Source organism: Geotrypetes seraphini, chromosome 8 (assembly GCF_902459505.1).
Source record: "Geotrypetes seraphini chromosome 8, aGeoSer1.1, whole genome shotgun sequence".
Classification (NCBI taxonomy): domain Eukaryota; kingdom Metazoa; phylum Chordata; class Amphibia; order Gymnophiona; family Dermophiidae; genus Geotrypetes; species Geotrypetes seraphini.
In genome coordinates this window covers 134,985,226-135,005,614 of record NC_047091.1, presented here as the reverse complement: position 1 = coordinate 135,005,614, position 20,389 = coordinate 134,985,226, and the positions used below count along the sequence as shown (strand labels likewise).

General features: G+C 40.8%; 1 protein-coding gene across 1 annotated transcript in view; it reads right to left on the bottom strand.

The window, feature by feature from the left end:
- TOP3B (DNA topoisomerase III beta) overlaps nt 1-14,307 on the bottom strand; it is a 31,284-nt gene extending 16,977 nt beyond the window's left edge. Inside the window, exons 1-6 of the mRNA XM_033957111.1 lie at nt 14,021-14,307; nt 9,925-10,031; nt 8,509-8,640; nt 7,333-7,439; nt 6,534-6,608; nt 3,740-3,936 (exon numbers count right to left, since the gene is read on the bottom strand). Of these exons, the coding sequence (XP_033813002.1) occupies nt 3,740-3,936; nt 6,534-6,608; nt 7,333-7,439; nt 8,509-8,640; nt 9,925-9,994 (581 nt within the window). The 5' untranslated portion in view covers nt 9,995-10,031; nt 14,021-14,307. The remainder of the gene's footprint in view (nt 1-3,739; nt 3,937-6,533; nt 6,609-7,332; nt 7,440-8,508; nt 8,641-9,924; nt 10,032-14,020) is intronic.
- Nucleotides 14,308-20,389: the final 6,082 nt, after the last annotated feature.

Sequence of the window (20,389 nt, the reverse complement as noted above, 5' to 3'; positions counted from 1 at the left end):
TCTGCTGGAGATAAAGAATACTGATCAGCCAGGGGGTGTACCATCCTATATCACAGAAAGAAGTTCAGTGCTCTCCAGCTCCACCTGCTGGGGGAGAGTATGGTGGTGGTAGTGAAGGGGGGAGACTGTGGCACAGTGGTTAAAGCTACAGCCTCAAACCCATGCTGCTCCTTGTGGCCCTGGGCAAGTTACCTAATTCCATCCATTGCCCCAGGTACATTAGATAGATTGTAAGCCTGCCAAGATAGACACGGAAAATGCTTAAGCACCTGAATAAATCAACGTAACTGTTTTGAGCTCCCCCGGGAGAACGGTATAGAAAATTGAATAAATAGATAGATGGACACAACACACTCATCTGGATTCATCTGCTGATGATGACAGGGAATGCATGTTTATTGAACAGAGAGGAATACTGCCCATCTGCAAGATGTGTCTAGCGCAGGGGTAGGCAATTCCGGTCCTTAAGAGCAGGAGCCAGGTCAGGTTTTCAGGATATCCACAATGAATATGTACGAAATGGATTTGCATGCACTGCCTCCTTGAGATGCAAATCTATCTCATGCATATTTATTGTGGATATCTTGAAAACCTGACCTCTCTCCAGTTCTCGAGGACCGGAATTGCCTACTCCTGGTCTAGCGTAACAATACCAACCATAGAGATAGAATTAATCAGTCCATGAATGGGGAGAGAGATTAGAGAGTGGCATGTGATTTAGACACATGAGTAAAAGCTTTAATATTAAATTACAAATCATGAGGAACCAGAAATATCCGTTGCAAAACACTAAAAAAATTATTCAGATCTCAATTTTAGTGTCACCTTATAGAAGAGGGATGTGACATATTTTAGTATTAGAGAAGAGCTTTAGACACACATATTAGGCTCAATGTATCTGAGGGAGTTGTGTGAGTTTAGTTGTAGCATTCTTTAATCAGGGGTGTGACGTCTTTTAAGGTCTACTGCCTGGCTTGTATTGATATAGTGAGGAATTATAGATTTTTTTTTTACCAAAAAAAAAGGAATTATAGATATTTAAATTTTGGGTTGGCTCACTGGAGAATTCTTCACAGTGCCACAAGGATCACCTGGGCTTCATTCTTGAGCTGACTAGGGATGCTGAGGAGGCTGGCTTTCACAGCCCCTGGAGAAAAAAAATGACTCAAAAGATCATGTTCACATTTAGCTGGGCTCCAGAGGGTCACCGAACAAGGACTGTCTTTGGACACTGGATATAAAAATGGGAGACAATTCTTCAGGTAGTTATGAATGTTTTAGAGTAAGCTGGAAGCCCAGTAAAATGAAATGTCCAATCATAAAAAGAAACAGAATTCAAATACAACTCCAGGTGAACTGTGAACTGCCATCTTGAATATTAATGCCGAGCAAGTCTGGTGGCAGAAGTCTGAACTCTCTGACTATTTTAATGAAAAAATTTCAAACATAAGGAAAACCTTTAATAATGCTAATGTTAAAATTGAATTAGATCAGATTGACCAAGATGTATTATTTTCAAAATGTTCCAAATTTAAAATACCGAGCCTTAAGGAGATTGAAATTACTCTTCAAACTCTGAATATCAGAAGCTCAAAAGCAGATCCAATACCACCATTTCTTCTTAAAAAATACTTTGACATCTTTGGACCTTGGATTCATGTATTAGTAACAGAAAGTCTAAAACAACAAACAGTTCCACTAGATTGGAAAAAATCCTTTATTCGACCTATTCTTAAAGATAAAAATGCTAATCATGATGATTTGTCTAATTTTAGACCAATATCCAACATTCCATTTTTAGCAAAGTTAACAGAAAAAATCGTCTTTAAACAAATTTCAGAGTTTGTAGAGCAAACAAACGTGTTACATCCTAATCAAACCGGTTTTAGACAACACCATAGTACAGAACATTCACTAATTGGTATGACAACTTCAATTCAATATTTCTTGGATCATCATCAATCGGTGCTTTTAACTTCTCTGGATCTCTCAGCAGCGTTTGATACGATTGATCACGGTTTACTCCTTGCTAGACTTCAATCTATTGGGGTTACAGATGATGTTCTAGCTTGGTTTACATCTTACTTCAGTAATCGCACATCTACAGTAATCTTTAATGATTCTTCTTCCTCAATTTCACAAATATCATATGGGGTTCCTCAAGGATCAATCCTTTCACCTTTACTTTTTAATATATTTTTGGCACCTCTGTTGACATTATGTCAATCTATAGGATTTCATGTTTTTGCCTATGCTGATGATATCCAATTATTGTACCCCCTCAATAATAACAATATAAATGAAATTCTGACAATTAATGAGAAACTGGAACAAATTCATCATTGGCTGGACAAAAACAGGTTGGCTCTCAATATTAAAAAAACTAACATCATGCTGTTTCCTTGGAAGGAAAACTTTTCCTTAGTTACTCCTATTATGATTCAAAATATTCCTCTTCAATTAGTTAAAAATACTAAAATTCTAGGAGTAATTTTTGATAACAAACTAAATTATCATGATCATATTAGTAGTATTGTTAAAACCACCTTCTATAGATTGCGGAAAATTCGATCCATTTCTAAATTCCTCTGTCCTAGAGCACTTAATATTCTTATTCACTCTCTGGTGATGTCTAAAATCGATTATTGCAACTCATTATTTACAGGAATTACGTTACAAGAAATTAAACGTTTACAAATTATTCAAAATGCTTCCATTAAATTAATAACAAAATCTAAAAAATTCGACCATGTGACACCACTCCTTAAAAAGGCTCATTGGCTTCCTGTCATACACAGAATTACACACAAATTATGTACTATTATCTTTAAAACATTAGAAAATAAAACTCCAGCATTTTTATTCAGACTACTTATCCCATATTCTGTTAAAAGAACTTTAAGATCTAGTGAACGGAATCTCTTATCAATTCCTACTTTGAAAGTAATAGGCACAAGAAGACAATATATCTTTTCATGTACAGCCCCCCAGATCTGGAATGCGCTTCCTATGTTTTTACGGGAGGAGAAAGTGTTCGGGAAATTTAAATGCGAATTAAAAACCTTTTTGTTCAAGGATGCATTTGCAAATTAAGTAAAATTTTTTATACAGTGTTATTTTAGTAAATTATTTTTCAGCCAATTTTAACTTCCTTATGTGTTTTCCCTTTATGTTCTTTCTTTACTATAAAAAATGGAGTTCTTTCCCTTTTTACCCTTTTTTTTTTACGTTATAATTGAGAAATTGTATGTAATGTTTTTGTTTCCCTTCATTTATATTTTATTGTACATCGCTTAGAAGTTTGATTAAGCGATTCAACAAGCAACCTAATAAACTTGAAACTTGATGTGTGCCCAGGGGATGCCAGCCATCTCTGGAGACTGCTTTGCCAAGGGCATGGGGAAGCCACTGCTGATTAAGCCACTTGGTAAAATCAGAGATTATGTAGCTAGAGAATAAATGAATTCATAGTTCCACTTATAATTGACATGAACAAAGAAAGCAATACAAACTTTCTGAAAATGGGATTAAGTGACATTTGATTCTTTATGAATTGCACAAAATGGAGACTGATCTTTGAAAGATAGCCAGAGCTACAGCGGACTGCAATTAGATTAAATACAAAATCAGAAAAATGCCATCCTCAGCTTGGTAAGCTGATCTGCAAATCAGTCCTCCTCATTCTCCTTCTGCAAATAGGTCAGAAAGTCAGGCTACATGCCACAGAAGTCCCGCTTACCGTGTAAAGGCACAGCCAATGCGCAAGTCCAGCTCCTGCCGTGCATCCACAGACAGTGCTTCATTCTGGTTTGGCTCCCCGAGTCGGTTCATGGCGTTACAAATGTCCGTGTCGGTGATAGAACTGAATTTGGCTCTGTGCACTGTCCTCTCACTACTGTGGCATTTATTCATCACAGGGAGGACAGCATCCAGCACCTAAGACAGCAAGCAAACAAATTTTAACCCTTTATCATCATCCTACTCATACCACATTACCGATTCTAAAGTCCCTCACCTCTGAAGGACATGCTCTTTCACAGTGAGATTTTTGAATGCAGAAATCAATATTTAGAAGTATGATCACAGTTAAACTTTAACCCCCAGTCTCTATATATGGCGCACAAAATTGTGTGCAAATTTTGGAATGTGCCCAATTTATGTAACAAATAAAAGTGCCTATAATTGAAATCTAATAATTACTGGCACTAATTGCCAATAATTGGAATTTACGTGTACATCTTGCTAGGTGTTATTCTATAATGATGTGTGGGTAAATTCTTGTGCGGGGATCTTAAAAGGGGGCTGTGACAGCCAGGTCCCAGTTATATAGGAAAAACGTCAACATAGAACAAGCTGGAGCAAAATTTAGTTTTATTACTTCTCTATACAACTATGTTTCCTCACAGGTTTAAAGCACCATAAGTCTGGTTCCTACTTCACTTGTTAAACAGTCCAAACAGAACATTTAAAGAAACCCCTTTTCTTCAACAAAAGTCTCAACTAGCTCAGCTGCCATACCCCAAACACAAGGACAGTCACCTTTAAATATGTAGGTTCAGTTTACAGAGGTCTTGGATTAGAAGCTCAACTCTTTAGTGTTTTCCTGGATGGGTTCTCAGCTAGTTTTCTCACACCAGTCCTCCCCAGGGCTTGAATGCAGCCACAGCTAGAGGTCTCTCTCCTTCAGGATCCTCTTTCTCTTAGTGGACCCCCAAGAACTGATTCCAGTCTGGAACAGATATACTGCTCCCTGCCTGAGTCCCACCCCTCTAAGTTAGGCACGATCTGTTCTGGTCAGTTAGCACCACCTCCTGGAGGACAGCCTAACTACCAGCTCAATGAACCAGCGTCCTCTACTGCCCATTGATATATTAGCATCATTACTGAAGGAGAATCCCCAACTCTCTCACAGGGGCATAGGAAGGTCATGGAAGATTCAAGAATTTGCTTACACTGTTACAGAATATGCCTGATCTGCACTTATTTAGGCACAGGGATTTACACCAGGTTTCAGCTGGTGTAAATCTTCATGCCTCAAAGTTAGGCGCAAAGTCCAGCACTAGTTGCTATTCTATAAGTGGCACCTGATTCAGAGCACTGTTTATAGAATAGTGCTTATTTTTTTTTTCTGTACTAAACTGTGGTAGAGGTTTCTACCGCAGACCGGTGAAGTAAATGTTCCGATGCTCATAGGAATTCTATGAGCATTGGAGCATTTACCTCTACTGCGATTTAGTAAAAGTCAGTGATAGGTATTTAGGACCAAATTATAACTTTAAATTTTAAGCTATATGTACGAGGTCTGTTCAAAAAGTTCCAGGACTGATTTTATAAAAATGTATTAAACAATTTACAACTTATTCCATTGGGTCCCCTTCAAAGTACTACCCTTCCCTACATATACACTTTTCCCAACACCGTTTCCACTTCTAGAAACAGTCCTTAAATGCCTCTTCAGGAATCGCCAAAAGTTTCTGTGTCAAATTTTGCTTTATGTCTTCAGTGGTGTCAAATTGCTTTCAGCATGGATTCAAGTTTAGAATACAAGAAGAAGTCAGCAGGGGCCAAGTCAGGAGAGAAAGGTGGCTGAAGAAGAACTGTCATCGCGTTTTTGCACAAAATTTGCAAATTTTGACACATTCAAAACACCTTCCACAATTCATGACATGTTCCCCATAAGCCACTTTCAACATTTCACAAGTTTCTGTTGCGATCTTACCCAATTTAAAACAGAACTTCACGCTGTAACGCTGCTCTAAGTCACACGTGATGAAAAATAGCTGATCACAAAAACATACTTTCACAAAAACTGTTGTAGCTTGGAGACAAAACCAGATATTAACAAACAGAAAAAGGAGGTTACTCGTGAGGATTCAAGCTACTCAATGCCGCCTAGCACATTTCAAAGGAACTTCCCATTGGCGCACAATTCAAACTGTCCTGGAACTTTTTGAACAGACCGCATATTTTTAGTAGCACTGCCCATAAATCCACATATAAAAATTTAAACATTTAAGCTAGGCATTTTAAGACAGACTTGCTACTAGCTATCAATAGAAAAGTTATATATTCGGTGACTGAATTTTACCACCAAATGTGTCATTTTTTTCACCATTCTCACTCTGCCTCAAACCATGCCAGTTTTATGGAAGGACACATTGGGACTGTCTACATATAAAATATCTAATTTTATCTATAAAACCACCAGAGATTTTAAAAAGCATTTGTTCAACTGACACGGTTGCCAACTGCATAAATGCCTTTTAAAATCTTCCTTATTGAGCCTTTCAAAATAGCCCATAAACTAATCACTTAGGGATCTTTTTACTAAGGTGTGCTAGCGTTTTTAGTGCACGCACAAAATTACTGTGCGGTATGCTTCTAGAATAATGCCAGCTCAATGCTGGTGTTAAGGTCTAGCATGCGCTATTCCGCGCATTAAGGCCCTAACGCACCTTAGTAAAAGGAGCCCTTAGTTGCTACAATAGATGAAAATTCAAAACATATTACAGAACACAGAACTATAACAATACCTCAAAACAGATGTTTTCTCCTTCTTTATCACAATCCAACCACAAAACAATATAGTCACAGCTTCTGCCCTCCACCTACAGAGGGGAAAAATATCAACCAACCGTTACTGCTAATCCATGCTCGTTTTCCATATCAAATTTTTGAGTCTGATATCACAGTGTTACAAACTGCAATACTGAGTGGTAATAATACAAGAAGCTACACCCTAAGCATGACAATACTCATAGTACTGGGCTTATAATACTAAGCCCAGAATAATAAAAAAAAGATGGGAAAAATGTTCTTTTCCAGTTTCATCTCCACTGTGCTGTTTCCGAGGTCTTTGCATCTTCCCTTCTTTGTAAGTTCAGACCAGCATTAGGACTACACCTAAAACGTAAAATGCTAATGTATGCTGATTATGCAAAACACATATCCCAGTTTACTGCCAGATTCTGCACCTCTCTGAGTACAGAAGACACATAGCAAAGCAGTATGAGCAAGTAAGTGGCAACAGGCTTTAGTTGAGCTCAATACGAAAAAGTGGCCAACATCTGGTTGCAATAATTCAAAAAGTACCCATCGCACATAAAAATATTCATTTCCTTCTTTACCTATGTCAAGAGGCATGAGCAACACCGATGAGCTTGTTAGTATTTATCCAATTAGACATTTTTGCATTCATTAGCTCATTGCCACCTGGATTCTATATACAAGTATATTTAGGCAGATGAATTTCAATATATAGACGTGGAAGCATCCATATATCAAGATTCCTTGTGTCCCCAAACATCAATAAATTCTAGGCCATTTCTGTACCTGAAGGAACTTCACCATGCTGAGTTTGGGGTTGGCCTCTTTCTTTTCTGTTGGAGCTTTGCTGAAGAGCTCAGCTGGATCCACTTTATCCCAGTTATTATATTTCCCTGGAAGGTAAAAAAAAAAGGATTTTTACATTTTTATTAACATTTAACAATCAGCTTTTCACAGTAAAGCAGAATAGAAAATTTAAAAGCACAAAAATAACTTACAGACAGAACAGAAAGGAAAATATACCACACCCTGAATATGCCCCAAGCCCTGAATTGTTCAGAGGCTAAAGATGTACAGCTCATATTGTAGTACTTTTCTTAGAAACATGGACTACTGTGGCAAATACGAACTATTAGGCATCTAGTCTGCCAACTGTCAAGAAGGCTTCTCACTTCTCAGTTAAAAGGCCTCTCTGCTTATCCGAAGCCTTACTGAAATTTTCAGTAATTTACCTTCACCACCACCAATAAGGGGCTGTTCATGCTTTCACCATCTTCTCTGTGAAGAAATGTGCCCTAATGTTACTCCCAAATCTACCCAATTTAAAGTCCAATATCACCTTTATCAAAGGAACACGTACAATCCTACCTAAGGGCTAGATTTACTAACCTACCCGATTGGGCCCGATCCAGGCAGGTCTAACGAATGCATTAAACTGCAACGTGCAGATGGGGGCAATCGGAGGAACACCCCCTCTGCCGGCACGGATCACTCGACCCGGCACTTCTTTTTTCTTCTTTTAAACTTCTTTTACAGCTCGTGGTTTTAACCCGCTTTAAAGCCTGCAGGCTTACACTGTGGGGAAGGGTGGGAGAGTTGGGGCAGGCAGGCGATCAGGGCAGTGTCGAGGCAGGCAGGCAGGCAGATCGGGGAAGCAGGAGATCGGGGCTGACAGGACTGAGAGCAGGGTAGCAGAAGGTAGTCGGAAAGGGCTTCAACGACTGGTCCTCAACAGTTGCTTTTTGGGTTGATCGGCCAGCACAGTCGAATCACCAAATTTGTTTAGTGAATTGTGTCCCTGCCTACTTTGCATGCAGTTCTCCTCATTTACATGCGTGGATCGGAATCGGATCGCAAAACAGGTTAGTGAATACTGCAGGAGGGAAATCGGGTCGCAAAGGGCTCGCAAATCGATCGGTACACGATCGGTTTGCTTAGTGAATCTAACCCTAAGTGTCTTACCTATAAAGTCTAAGGTCATCACATGGCCACAAACAGAGGTCATCTTAAAGCGGACACTTTGTCCCATGAAAGACCCTGCGTACTCATGCACAGAACATGCTCCATTCAATCCCTTACGAGTGGACATGGATCCTGCAACATAATAACAGCAAAAAAGAGAGATGTGCCAAATTAGAAAGCACTGTATGCTGGATTCAGCAAAAAAACAAAAACAAGGCCTTTGAGCATATACTATGCAGAGGTGATCTTATAAGATAAGATGTTCAATTTGAGTCATCTGGAGCACTTTTCCTAAGATCAGATATTGTAAGGGTTAAATATTTTAAATTCCACCACAGAATGTGGAATCTGTGACTTGCTGAAACTTTCTGGTAGAATCAAACAAATTAGGTACAGAAAAGTCTCTGTCCTTTGGCCTCCTATATATGTTTCCCTTTTTCAGTCCTTTGGCTCAAAGTACAGTATCATTTATGCAAATAGAATATCATAACTTACATTTTAACTTTTTTACTGGCAGCTGCTAATGATCCACAGAGACACAAAAATGCTGCCAACCTAATACAGCTTACATAAAATCTAGAATGTTAGTATTTTATTCAGCACTAGCTTTATATACATCCTTTAATTCTTAAAAAAAAAAAAAAAAGAAAAAAAAGGTCAATAGCTCCATAAAACTGAAGGCCAATCCCACCTACTCTGAAATCACATCCAGCACTTTGGGAGGGCAACCGTTCAAATAAATGCTGAAATATTTGTTCTTTTCCCGCCAAAGTAAAAACAGGCCCATATTAATACTTTAAAGTATGTTATGGGGAAAAACACCCTCCAGGGATTCAAGACAAAGATGGACAAGTTCCTGCTAAACTGGAATGTATGCAGGTAAAGCTGGAATTATTTAGAGCATTGGCCTTTGACCTAAGGACCACCGTATGAGCAGACTGCTGGGCACGATGGACCACTGGTTTGACCCAGAAGCGGCAATTCTTATGTTCTTATGTTCTATTCTTCTATTTCTTGAATTTCTTACAGCCTATTGAGCTTTCTCCATTCCATCTTCCAAGTCAGGTATGACCTAACAACCCCACTTCCCCCATGAAACCCTCCTTTTAGTCAGAGAAAGCTCAAGCCACCCCAAGGACAAAGGCTTCTCTTCCCATGGTACAAAGACAGTCAAGAAAACACTCTGCTTAAGCTTCCTCTTTGATGACCACATCCTAATTGCAAGAGATTCAAAAATTATAAGGTGCCATCACCAAAGTGACAGATAATATGGATGTAAAACCCTGGAACAAATACTACTTTTCATTTGTTTGCATACTTGCAATCAGACACATGGCGTGAACGTTCTTGTAATCAAACATACGACAGTGAATGAAATGGCTCTAGAGCAGATTATGTTCCCCCCTCTCCAGTTACCTCTTGAGAGAATTTTTGCTATGGACTGTGCCAGAGATGGTTTCTCTGCAACCATGAGCACCGTCTTCATCTTCTGATACTTTAGCTTTTAGTAATCAAGTTCCTCTCTGTGGGTGAAATGGACCAACAATATCAATGACGGACTGCCTCATACCACATACTATCCTCAGAAAAGAAAAACAATCCACAAAAATGCCAACTACAACCAACACCTTTGTTCAGGAAGGTGGATACAGTAAGAACACAAATACAAGAAGCTGTGTTCAGCCGGCAGAATTATTTCTTGGGACTGACCAGGAAGATTCTAACTCCTGCTCCCACTTTAGCTATTAAATCATCTTAATGCTAGGTTTTACCCCAATTCATCATGATTTTTTTTTTTTTTACATAAACAAGAAATATAGAAAAATCCTTTTTATGACTGCATATTTAAATGAAATTTACTGTCCCCTCATTAACCCTCAAATTCTGTACATGACTGCCTTAAGTTGTGCATGAGTTGATTTATGCACACTTAATTGTTTACTAGGCCTAATAGGCACTAATTGGCAATTAAGCCTCATAATTGATGCTAATTGACACTAGTTAGAAGTTACACGCACAACTTTGTAGGCACATTCTATAAAGTGCCGCACATCAGTTCTAGTGTGCAAAGCTGAAAAGGGGACATGACCAGAGGAGGAGCATGGGCAAATCATGGGCATTCCTGAAAGTTACACGCACTGTTATAGAATATGCTCTATACACACACAAATTAAGTGTAGGTATTTAAGTCTGGTTTTCCTTGGCCTAAATGGATGCACCTAAAAGTTATGATGTACACTGGCACTTAGCTTGATTCTTTAAGGCAGGGGTAGGGAACTCCGGTCCTCGAGAGCCATATTCCAGTCGGGTTTTCAGGATTTCCCCAATTAATATGCATTGAAAGCAATGCATGCAAATAGATCTCATGCATATTCATGGGGAAATCCTGAAAACCTGACTGGAATACAGCTCTCGAGGACCGGAGTTCCCTACCCCTGCTTTAAGGTGTATGTTCCTTTTACAGAATCACATTAAGCAGTTCTAGTCGGCACTAATTTTTTGAGTGCCATACATAGAATATGGCCTTAAGTGTATGATTGCTATCTTTTCTGACTTCTGGCTTCCCAAAATAAGATCCAGAGCTTGTATAACCTAATATTTTGCGCCAAAAAGGGAACAATTCTGGGACAGAGCTACAAAAATATCAGTATTATCATGTGTCTTCATAAACAACAACAACAAAAAAAAGTCAGACAAGTCACTAGTTTCTTCATTCATCCAAGGATCACAAAATGCCACTTATGCTTATGTTAAAATTCAGTTGACATCTTTTCATTAGTAGCTCTGGATGAGTTATAAGCAGGTACAGTAGATATTTCCCTATCCCTAAGAGGCTTGCATTCAGGGTTTGTACCTAAAGCAGTGATTCTCAACCAGTGTCACCAAATATTTGACAGACAGCAAGCCTGTGGTTTATTTAACAACTATCTGTGCCTGCAAGCTTGGTAGAACAGAGACCCAGAGTCAAGTACTTTAATCCTTCATTAACTGGTCCCTATTTCTACTCCCCACTACCCTAAATAACTACCTCCACCAGCCCCAACTAGAAATGTTGCAACAAAATGTAAGGGGAATATCCTAGCTCTGTACTCTAGAATGGGTAAAGGTTATTGATGTTGACTTTAAGGGCTCCTTTTACCAAGCTGTGCTAGCGGTTTTAGTGTACGCTGCAATGCTGCGCGCGCTAGATGCTAACGCCTCCATTGAGCTGGCGTTAGTTTTCCCGCGTGGCACGGGGGGGGGCAGTGCACACTAATCTGCAGCATGTGGTAAAAACGCTACCGCAGCTTAGTAAAAGGAGCCCTAAGTTAGTACGAATTTGGCTACCATTCAACCCCATATCACTTCTTCGCGGGTGACATCCAACTGTACCTACTTGCTCGTAACACCCAGATTGCGAAACTCCTAGTCTGACTCTCGGAAATCAAAAACTGGATGCCGTCAACAAATTACAACTAAATGCCTCCAAGACGGAACTTGTTTGGATCCGCAAAGAACGCTGTGACCGTGCCCATCTCTCGCTGTGCTGGGATTCAACTACTATATCTGCAAAAGACCAAGTGCGCAGCTTAGGAATACTCCTCGATTACAACCTGCCGCTTTCCAACCAAATCTCTCAAGTGGTATCTTTCTCATTTTACTGCCTATGACAACTCTGAAAAATAAGGAACTACTTTTCAGAATCTGACTTTGCCCAACTATTCTATGCCTTACTATTTTCCCTCATGGATTACTGCAATGCACTATTCAACAGTCTCAAGGTGAAGAATGTATGACGTCTCCAGCATGTTTAAAACGTGGCGATCAGACTTCTGAAAAACCTCCATGCCTGTGATCCTGTCTTCCAGGCTCTAGCGTCAGCTCACTGGCTACCTGTAGCCAAATGTTGTGTCTTCAAGGGCCTGATACTAGTGTTCAAATCCTTGCACATGGTGCCAGGCTATGTGACGACTAAGCTTCCTTCGTACGTGCCGAACCAGTCCTTCTGCTCCCAGGATGAATATGCCTCAAAATGCCCCCTGGTCATGCCCTTCAACTGCAAAGCGATGGTCCTACTCTCACTTCATACCGAGCCACTGGAATCGACTGTACCCGTAGATCAGATCCCTTGAAGGACTCCTCTGCTGTAGAAAAGCAATAAAAACATACATCTTTACCTAAACCCCTACCCTTGACCAATGGACTACAAAGAAATGTATATTGGCACCAGATCCAGTATGTGCCACATAAGGATAACTTGTATCATACACTGTAACTTTCTGTGTGTCAAATTAGAATAAATCTTGTACTGAAAACCTTGCACTGTAAGGATAACTATAGCAAATTGTAACCAGTAACTGTATATTATGTATACTGTATTAATATTATACCCTAAAATGTATCAAGTTAGGATAAAAACTTGTATCGTAAACTTGTATGGAAATGATGTATGTTAAACCCACAACCCGTTCTGTACTCTTTGGGAACAATGGGATAGAAAACAAATTAAATAAATTTGTAAATAGTTCAAGTTAGAAAAAATAAAATGTGATGATTTAGTAGATTAAAAATAATTTCTATTTAAGAATAGTTTATATTTCCGTTGCAAATAATTAATTAAATATTTAGGACATTATTTTTGTTCAGTTGTGAATTTTAATGTTCATATGTATTATTAATTTTTCTAATGCCACTTTTCAAACTTATTAAAAATTTGATTAAAATATTTGAAAGAAGGTGGGTGGGACGGGATATAATTTTTATGTTTGTAGAATTAAATGAGAATTACAAGTGTTATTGTTGTTACTAATGATATATTCCTGTACACTTGTTGTAAGTTTTCAAAATGAATAAAGAATATTAAAAAAAATAAAAAATAAAAAATTTTTAAACCGTTTTTAAAAATAATTTATGAATGTGCTCAGTGCCTCCATTAAAAAATTATAAATAAATTTTTTAAAAATTTTTTAAAATAAGTTTGAAAAGTGGCATTAGAAAAATTAATATTATTTATATGAATGCCTTTTACGAAGGTGCGCTAGGGCTTTAACGCGTGGAACAGCACACGCTACATTGCCGCGCGCACTAGACCTTAACACCAGCATTGAGCTGGCGTTAGTTCTAGAAGCGTAGCGTGCGGTAATTCCCTACGTGCGCTAAAAATGCTAGCGCACCTTAGTAAAAGTAGCCCTTAGTATTTTCCCATTACATTATTAAATATGTATGACACACTGGACATCATCCGAGGTTCAGAACCACTGACCTAAAGCAAAGGAGGACGAAATAACTTACTCAAGAAGCATTAGTAAGAGAGCAAAGATTTTAGACTTCCCTTGCTCTAAGCCCACTGCTTTAACACTAGGTTACTCCTCCACTAAAAAAGCAGCATACTTTCCAATTGTTTTCAGGAATGTTATTACATACAAGAAAAACATGCAAATACCAAGGGTGCTAAAAAAATCCTTTAATATCTGCTACTCCAATACCGCAATTTTAAATATCTCGAGTCGACGACATTTTCAGTCTTACATACTTTGACAATCTCTGTATGACTGAAGCCCTTTTTTTCTGTTGCTTTGAGAAGCTGCCCTTTGTTTCATTAGCAAGCAGCAGTGAAGATGCTAATAGGAGTCGGAACGGGGGGAGCCACGGGTGCCGTGGCACCCCCAAAAACCCGGAGGATTTCCCCACTGAAGCCGCAGTTACAATGCCGCCACAACTGAATAAGAAAGAAAGACCATGGGACCGGCTGCTGCACAGCTTCCTCCTCGCGGCTGCCGGTACCGCCCACCGATGATTTCACTTCCTGTTCCGGGGCAGAGGCAACCGTGAAAAGGAAGGAAGCCGTGCGATTCTGCTGGGGTGGGGGAAGTTCTCTTAGTTTGCTGCAACCGCTGTTTAGCAGACTAACATTAGCAGCGGTAGCTGTAGCGGTGTCAGAGGGGAGAGACGCTGGATGGGGGAAGAAGGGGGCAGGCACTGGTTTTAGGAGGAGAGACATTGGATTAGCGGGAGAATGGCGGCAGACGCTGAATGAGGGATGGGGTAGAAGGGGACAGACTGCATGTAGGGGGAGATAGAGGGGAAGAAAGAGAGCAAATATTGGATTAAGGGGAGAGGAGACAGATGCTGGATGTGGAAGGGCGAAGAAAGGGGACAGACAGTGGATGAGGGGGGAAAAGGGGACAAATGCTGATGTGAGAGGAGAGAAGAGAGGGGACAGACAGGGAAAGAGGGGACAAATGCTGGATGTGGGAGAAAGGAAGAAAGGGGGACAGACAGTGGATGAGGGGGGAAAGAGGGGACAAATGCTGGACTTGAGAGGAGGGAAGAAAGGGGACAGATAGTGAATGAGGGGGAAAGAGGGGACAAATACTGGATGTGGGAGGAGGGAAGAAAGGGGGACAGACAGTGGATGAGGGGGAAAGAGGGGACAAATGCTGGACTTGGGAGGAGGGAAGAAAGGGGACAGATAGTGAATGAGGGGGAAAGAGGGGACAGATGCTGATGTGAGAGGAGAGAAGAGAGGGGACAGACAGGGAAAGAAGGGACAAATGCTGGATGTGGGAGAAAGGGGGACAGACAGTGGATGAGGGGGGAAAGAGGGGACAAATGCTGGACTTGGGAGGAGGGAAGAAAGGGGACAGATAGTGAATGAGGGGAAAAGAGGGGACAAATACTGGATGTGGGAGGAGGGAAGAAAGGGGGACAGACAGTGGATGAGGGGGAAAGAGGGGACAAATGCTGGACTTGGGAGGAGGGAAGAAAGGGGACAGATAGTGAATGAGGGGGAAAGAGGGGACAGATGCTGGTTGTGGAAGGGCGAAGAAAGGGGACAGACAGTGGATGAGGGGGAAGAGAGAACAAATGCTGGATGTGGGAGGAGTGAAGAAAGGGGACAGACAGTGGATGAGGGGTAAGAGGGGACAAATGCTGATGTGAAAGGAGAGAAGAAAGGGGAAAGAGGGGACAAATGCTGGATATGGGAGGAGGGAAGAAAGGGGACAGATAGTGAATGAGGGGGAAAGAGGGGACAAATGCTGGATGTGGGAGGAGGGAAGAAATGGGGACCGACAGTGGATGAGGGGGAAAGAAGGGACAAATGCTGGATGTGGGAAGAGGGAAGAAAGGAGATAGACAGTGGATGAGGGGGAAGAGGGGACAAATACTGATGTGAGAGGAGAGAAGAAAGGGGACAGATGGGGAATGAGGGGACAAATGCTGGATGTGGGAGAAAGAAAGAAAGGGGGACAGACAGTGGATGAGGGGGAAAGAAGGGACAAATGCTGGATGTGGGAAGAGGGAAGAAAGGAGATAGACAGTGGATGAGGGGGAAGAGGGGACATGCTGATGTGAGAGGAGAGAAGAAAGGGGACATGGGGAATGAGGGGACAAATGCTGGATGTGGGAGAAAGGAAGACGGGGACAGACAGTGAATGAGGGGGAATGAGGGGACAAATGCTGGATGTGGGAGGAGGGAAGAAAGGGGACAGATAGTGGATGAGGGGGAAGATGGGACAAATGCTGGATGTGAGAGGAGGGAAGAAAGAGGACAGATAGTGAATGAGGGGGAAAGAGGGGACAAATGCTGGATGTGGGAGGAGGGAAGAAAGGGGACAGACAGTGGATGAGGGGGAAAGAGGGGACAAATGCTGGATGTGGGAGGAGGGAAGAAAGGAGGCAGACATTAGATATTTTTTTAATTTATTTTGATTTCTAGCCCGTCCTCCCCGAAGTGCAGAACAGGTTACACAATGACATTCACAATAGCTAAGGACATGACTAGTCATAAGGTAGTGGGTACAAAGGGAGGGAATAATGTTGAAATTTTGCAGAGACTTAAGGTCAAGATTGGTCATTAAATAATAGGGCACATATGGGGGTTACAGAAAAGGAGAAGGCAGTCTGTCAGTCTGTTTAGCTGAAAAGGAGGGGACATGCTGGATTAGGGGGAGAGAGGAGATCTGCGGAACGGGAGAGGGTGACAAAAGGAGACAGACATGATATAGGGAAGGAGGACAGATAATGTGGGAGGAGGGAAGAAATGGAACAGACACTAGATATAGGGGACAGATGTTGGATTAGGGGGGAAAGAGGGGACTTATGCTGAATGTGAGAGGGGAACAAAAGGGGGACAGACTTGATATAAGGGAGGGAGGGAGGCCAGGTACTAGATGTGGGAGGGAGAATAAAAGGGACAGATGCTGGAAGAGGGAGCAGAGAGGGTTGATGCTGGATGTAGTAAGGGAAAGAAAGGGGCCAGACACTGGATGGAAGGTGGGAGAAGAGGAAGATGGTGGATGTGGGGTTTGAAAAGAGGGAGCAGATGCTGGGGGGAAGTGAGGATCAAATTGGGGAGAAGAAAGAGGGCAGAGTTAGAGACTGGAAAATAAGAGGAAGTGAAAAAGGAGAGCTAGAGTGAGGGAAAGAGATGGCAAGCTGTAGGTAGACAAAGTAAAAAAAAGAAAAATTGTAGACTATAGTAAGACAGAATTAAATCTGGACAGAGGCAAAAAAATAAAATTGTAGAAAGCTGAAGGGAAAAAGTGAAGAAAGGAGAGAAAAATGACAAATGGACAGGAAATCTTGGCAACAGAGTTAAGAGGAAGAAAAGTAGAAAACAAAGATTGGGACCAATACCATTAGAAAAATTAAATGGCCAGAGAACAAAAGTAGAAAAAAAATGAATTTTTTTTAAAATTTAGGATAAAGTAGTGTGGTAGCTTGTCAATAATGAAAATTGAAATACAGTACGGTGATTTCTTTTTATTGGACTAATACTTTTTGTGGACTAATTTTAATACTTTTTGACTAATGTTTGGAGACTAATCCCTCTTTCCACATGAAATAAGAACATAAGAATAGCCTTACTGGGTCAGGCCAATGGTCCATCAAGCCCAGTAGCCCGTTCTCACTGTGGCCAATCCAGGTCCCTAGTACCTGACCAAAACCCAAGGAGTAGCAACATTCCATGCTACCGATCCAGGGCAAGCAGTGGCTTCCCCCATGCCAGAACAAGTTACCATAATAGCAATATACTTTCCTGACCTGAGGAAAACAGGTTTTGGCCTCTGAAAGCTAATTGAAAAATATACACCTCCCCCCCCTTTTATGAAGCAGTGTTAGGCTTTTTTATCGCTGGCCTCAGCTGAGAACCACAGTAGCCAGGATCTAATCACACTACCATTCTTGTGATTTTGGGCAAGTTACCTAACCCTCCAGAGCCAAGAGAATACTTACTGTACCTGAATGTAACTTGAGCTGCCGAGAAAGGCCTGAGTTAAATCTCTGTATGTCAAACATGATATACCACTTTACATTAACTTCCCAAATGGTACAATAAAAACAAGGTACAGTACTCTAAAATGAATAAATAAATGAAATAGCAAACAGCCAATACCTTATTTCTATTTGACTTTTATATATCATTTTATAGAGATGCCAAGGGAAAGTAATTTTTAAGCAGGAGATTTTGATACAGCCCATTCTACACATGCCTTGCTCTAATGACATGGTGACAGAATTAATCACTGTTCCCGTCCCTGTGGATAACCACGGGAAACCATTTCCATGTCATTCTTTAAAGAGAGAGGGAAGAATTGGAGTATGAAGTACTGACACTCAAGCCTTGCAATGAAGAATGTTGGGTGTTGAAGGACTGACGTTGAGATAGACACTAAAGAATGACAGGATTGTTTCCCACGGTTATCCGTGGAGACGGGAATGGTGATAAATTGTCACCGTGTCATTCTGTACTCCTAGTCCACCCCCTCTGCAGCATTGCAGTTCTGAACTTCAAATCTGACTGCTCACATATCCTGCGTGTTAATCTTGCAGCAGTAAATGGCCCGAGATTTGAAGCTGCACCTGGTTATGAGCCAACCAGTGAGGTTTCTTTGCTCTGCTTGCATGCAAATATCCCACATTTTGAAGGAGTTCCCTGATTTTGTGTGAGAGGTGGCCTCCAAAGTGAGAGTCTCCTGTTCAAAGTGGGAGACGTAACAAGTCTGGCTTTACATATAAAATTGCAATAAAAACAATCCAGTTAACTAAATAATAATAATTAAGGAAATGGCCATGTACAAATCTATATTTTAAGTTTCCTTCCCCTTCCAAAAGACAGTAGATAAGAACATAAGAATAAGCTTATTCGGTCAGACCAATGGTCCATCAAGCCCAGTAGCCTGTTCTCATATCATATCATGGTGGCCAATCCAGGTCCTTAGTACCTGGCCAAAACCCAAGGAGTAGCAACATTCCATGCTACCAATCCAGGGGAAGCAGTGTCTTCCCCCATGTCTTTCTCAATAACAGACTATGGACTTTTCCTCCAGGAACTTGTCGAAACCTTTCTTAAAACCAGCTACGCTATCCGCTCTTACTACAACCTTGGGCAATGTGTTCCAGAGTTTAACTTTTCTCCGAGTGAAAAAATATTTCCCTGTAACTTCGAGTGTCCCCTAATCTTTGTAATTTTTGACGGAGTGAAAAATCGATCCACTTGTATTTGTTCTACTCCACTCAGGATTTTGTAGACTTCAGTCATATCTCCCATCAGCTGTCTCTTTTCCAAGCTGAATATCTCTAACCTTTTTAGTCTTTCCTCATACAGTAGGAGTTCGATCCCCTTTATCATCTTGGTCGCTCTTCTTTGAACCTTTTCTAGTGCCACTATATCTTTCTTGAGATAAGGAGACCAGAATTAAACACGATACTCCAGGTGAGGTTACACCATGGAGCGATACAAGGACATTATAACATTTTTAGTCTTGTTAACCATCCCTTTTTAAAATAATTCCTAGCATCCTATTTGCTTCTTTAGCCACCGCCGCACATTGGGCGGAAGGTTTCATCGTATTGTCTACGATGACACCCAGATCCTTGGGTGCTAACCCCCAAGGTGGACCCTAGCATCTGGTAAGTGTGATTTGGATTATTCTTCCCAATGTGCATCACTTTGCATTTGCCCACATTAAATTTCATCTGCCATTTGGATGCCCAGTCTTCCAATTTCCTAAGGTCTGCCTGCAATTTTTCACAATCCGCCTGCGTTTCAACAACTTTGAACAGGTTAGTGTCATCTGCAAGTTTAATCACCTCACTTGTCGTTCCAGTTTCCAGATCATTTATAAATAAGTTAAATAGCACCGGTCCCAGTACAGATCCCTGCGACACTCCACTATTTACTCTCCTCCATTGAGAAAAATTAGCATTTAACCCTATCCTTTGTTTTCTATTCGATAACCAATTCCTAATCCACAACTGAATTTTGCCATCTATACCATGACTCTAATTTTCTCAGGTGCCTCTCATGAGGAACTTTGTCAAAAACTTTCTGAAAATCTAGATACACTACATCAACCAGCTCACCTTTATCCACATTGCTAGATTTCTTAAACATAGTGCATTGCTTCTGTTTCCTGGAAACAGGTTTACAGACAATTGCTTTCTTACTGGGCATAGTTTCCATCTCACTATCATACAGGGCATCCTGACAGGGTTCATACTTAGGATAGGCAGCCAAATCAGTAAGGGAATGTGCCCTGGGCTTGTGGTGCACTTTCCTAGCCCCAACACTGTTCTTTTGATTCTTAAAGGAGATTAAAGCAGGCGCAGCTTCCAGGGTCCTCTGTCCCCAGCATTGAGTGAAGACCCCCAACCCCCTCTCTGTGCAATACACTTTTCCTCCTGTTGTATTCTCTGCTTCATGCCTCATGAATTCTGCTTCTTTCTAGTAGTGGGTCAGAACAAAGATGCTCATTATATTCTTGAGAGACTGTTGCCAGTTCTAGCAAAGCAGGTATCAGTATGAGAGCTCAGTTTCATTCCTGTGTAATGTCATAGACCTATGCTGTATAAAACAATATAATACACATCAACCTATTTCATTGCAGTTTAACAG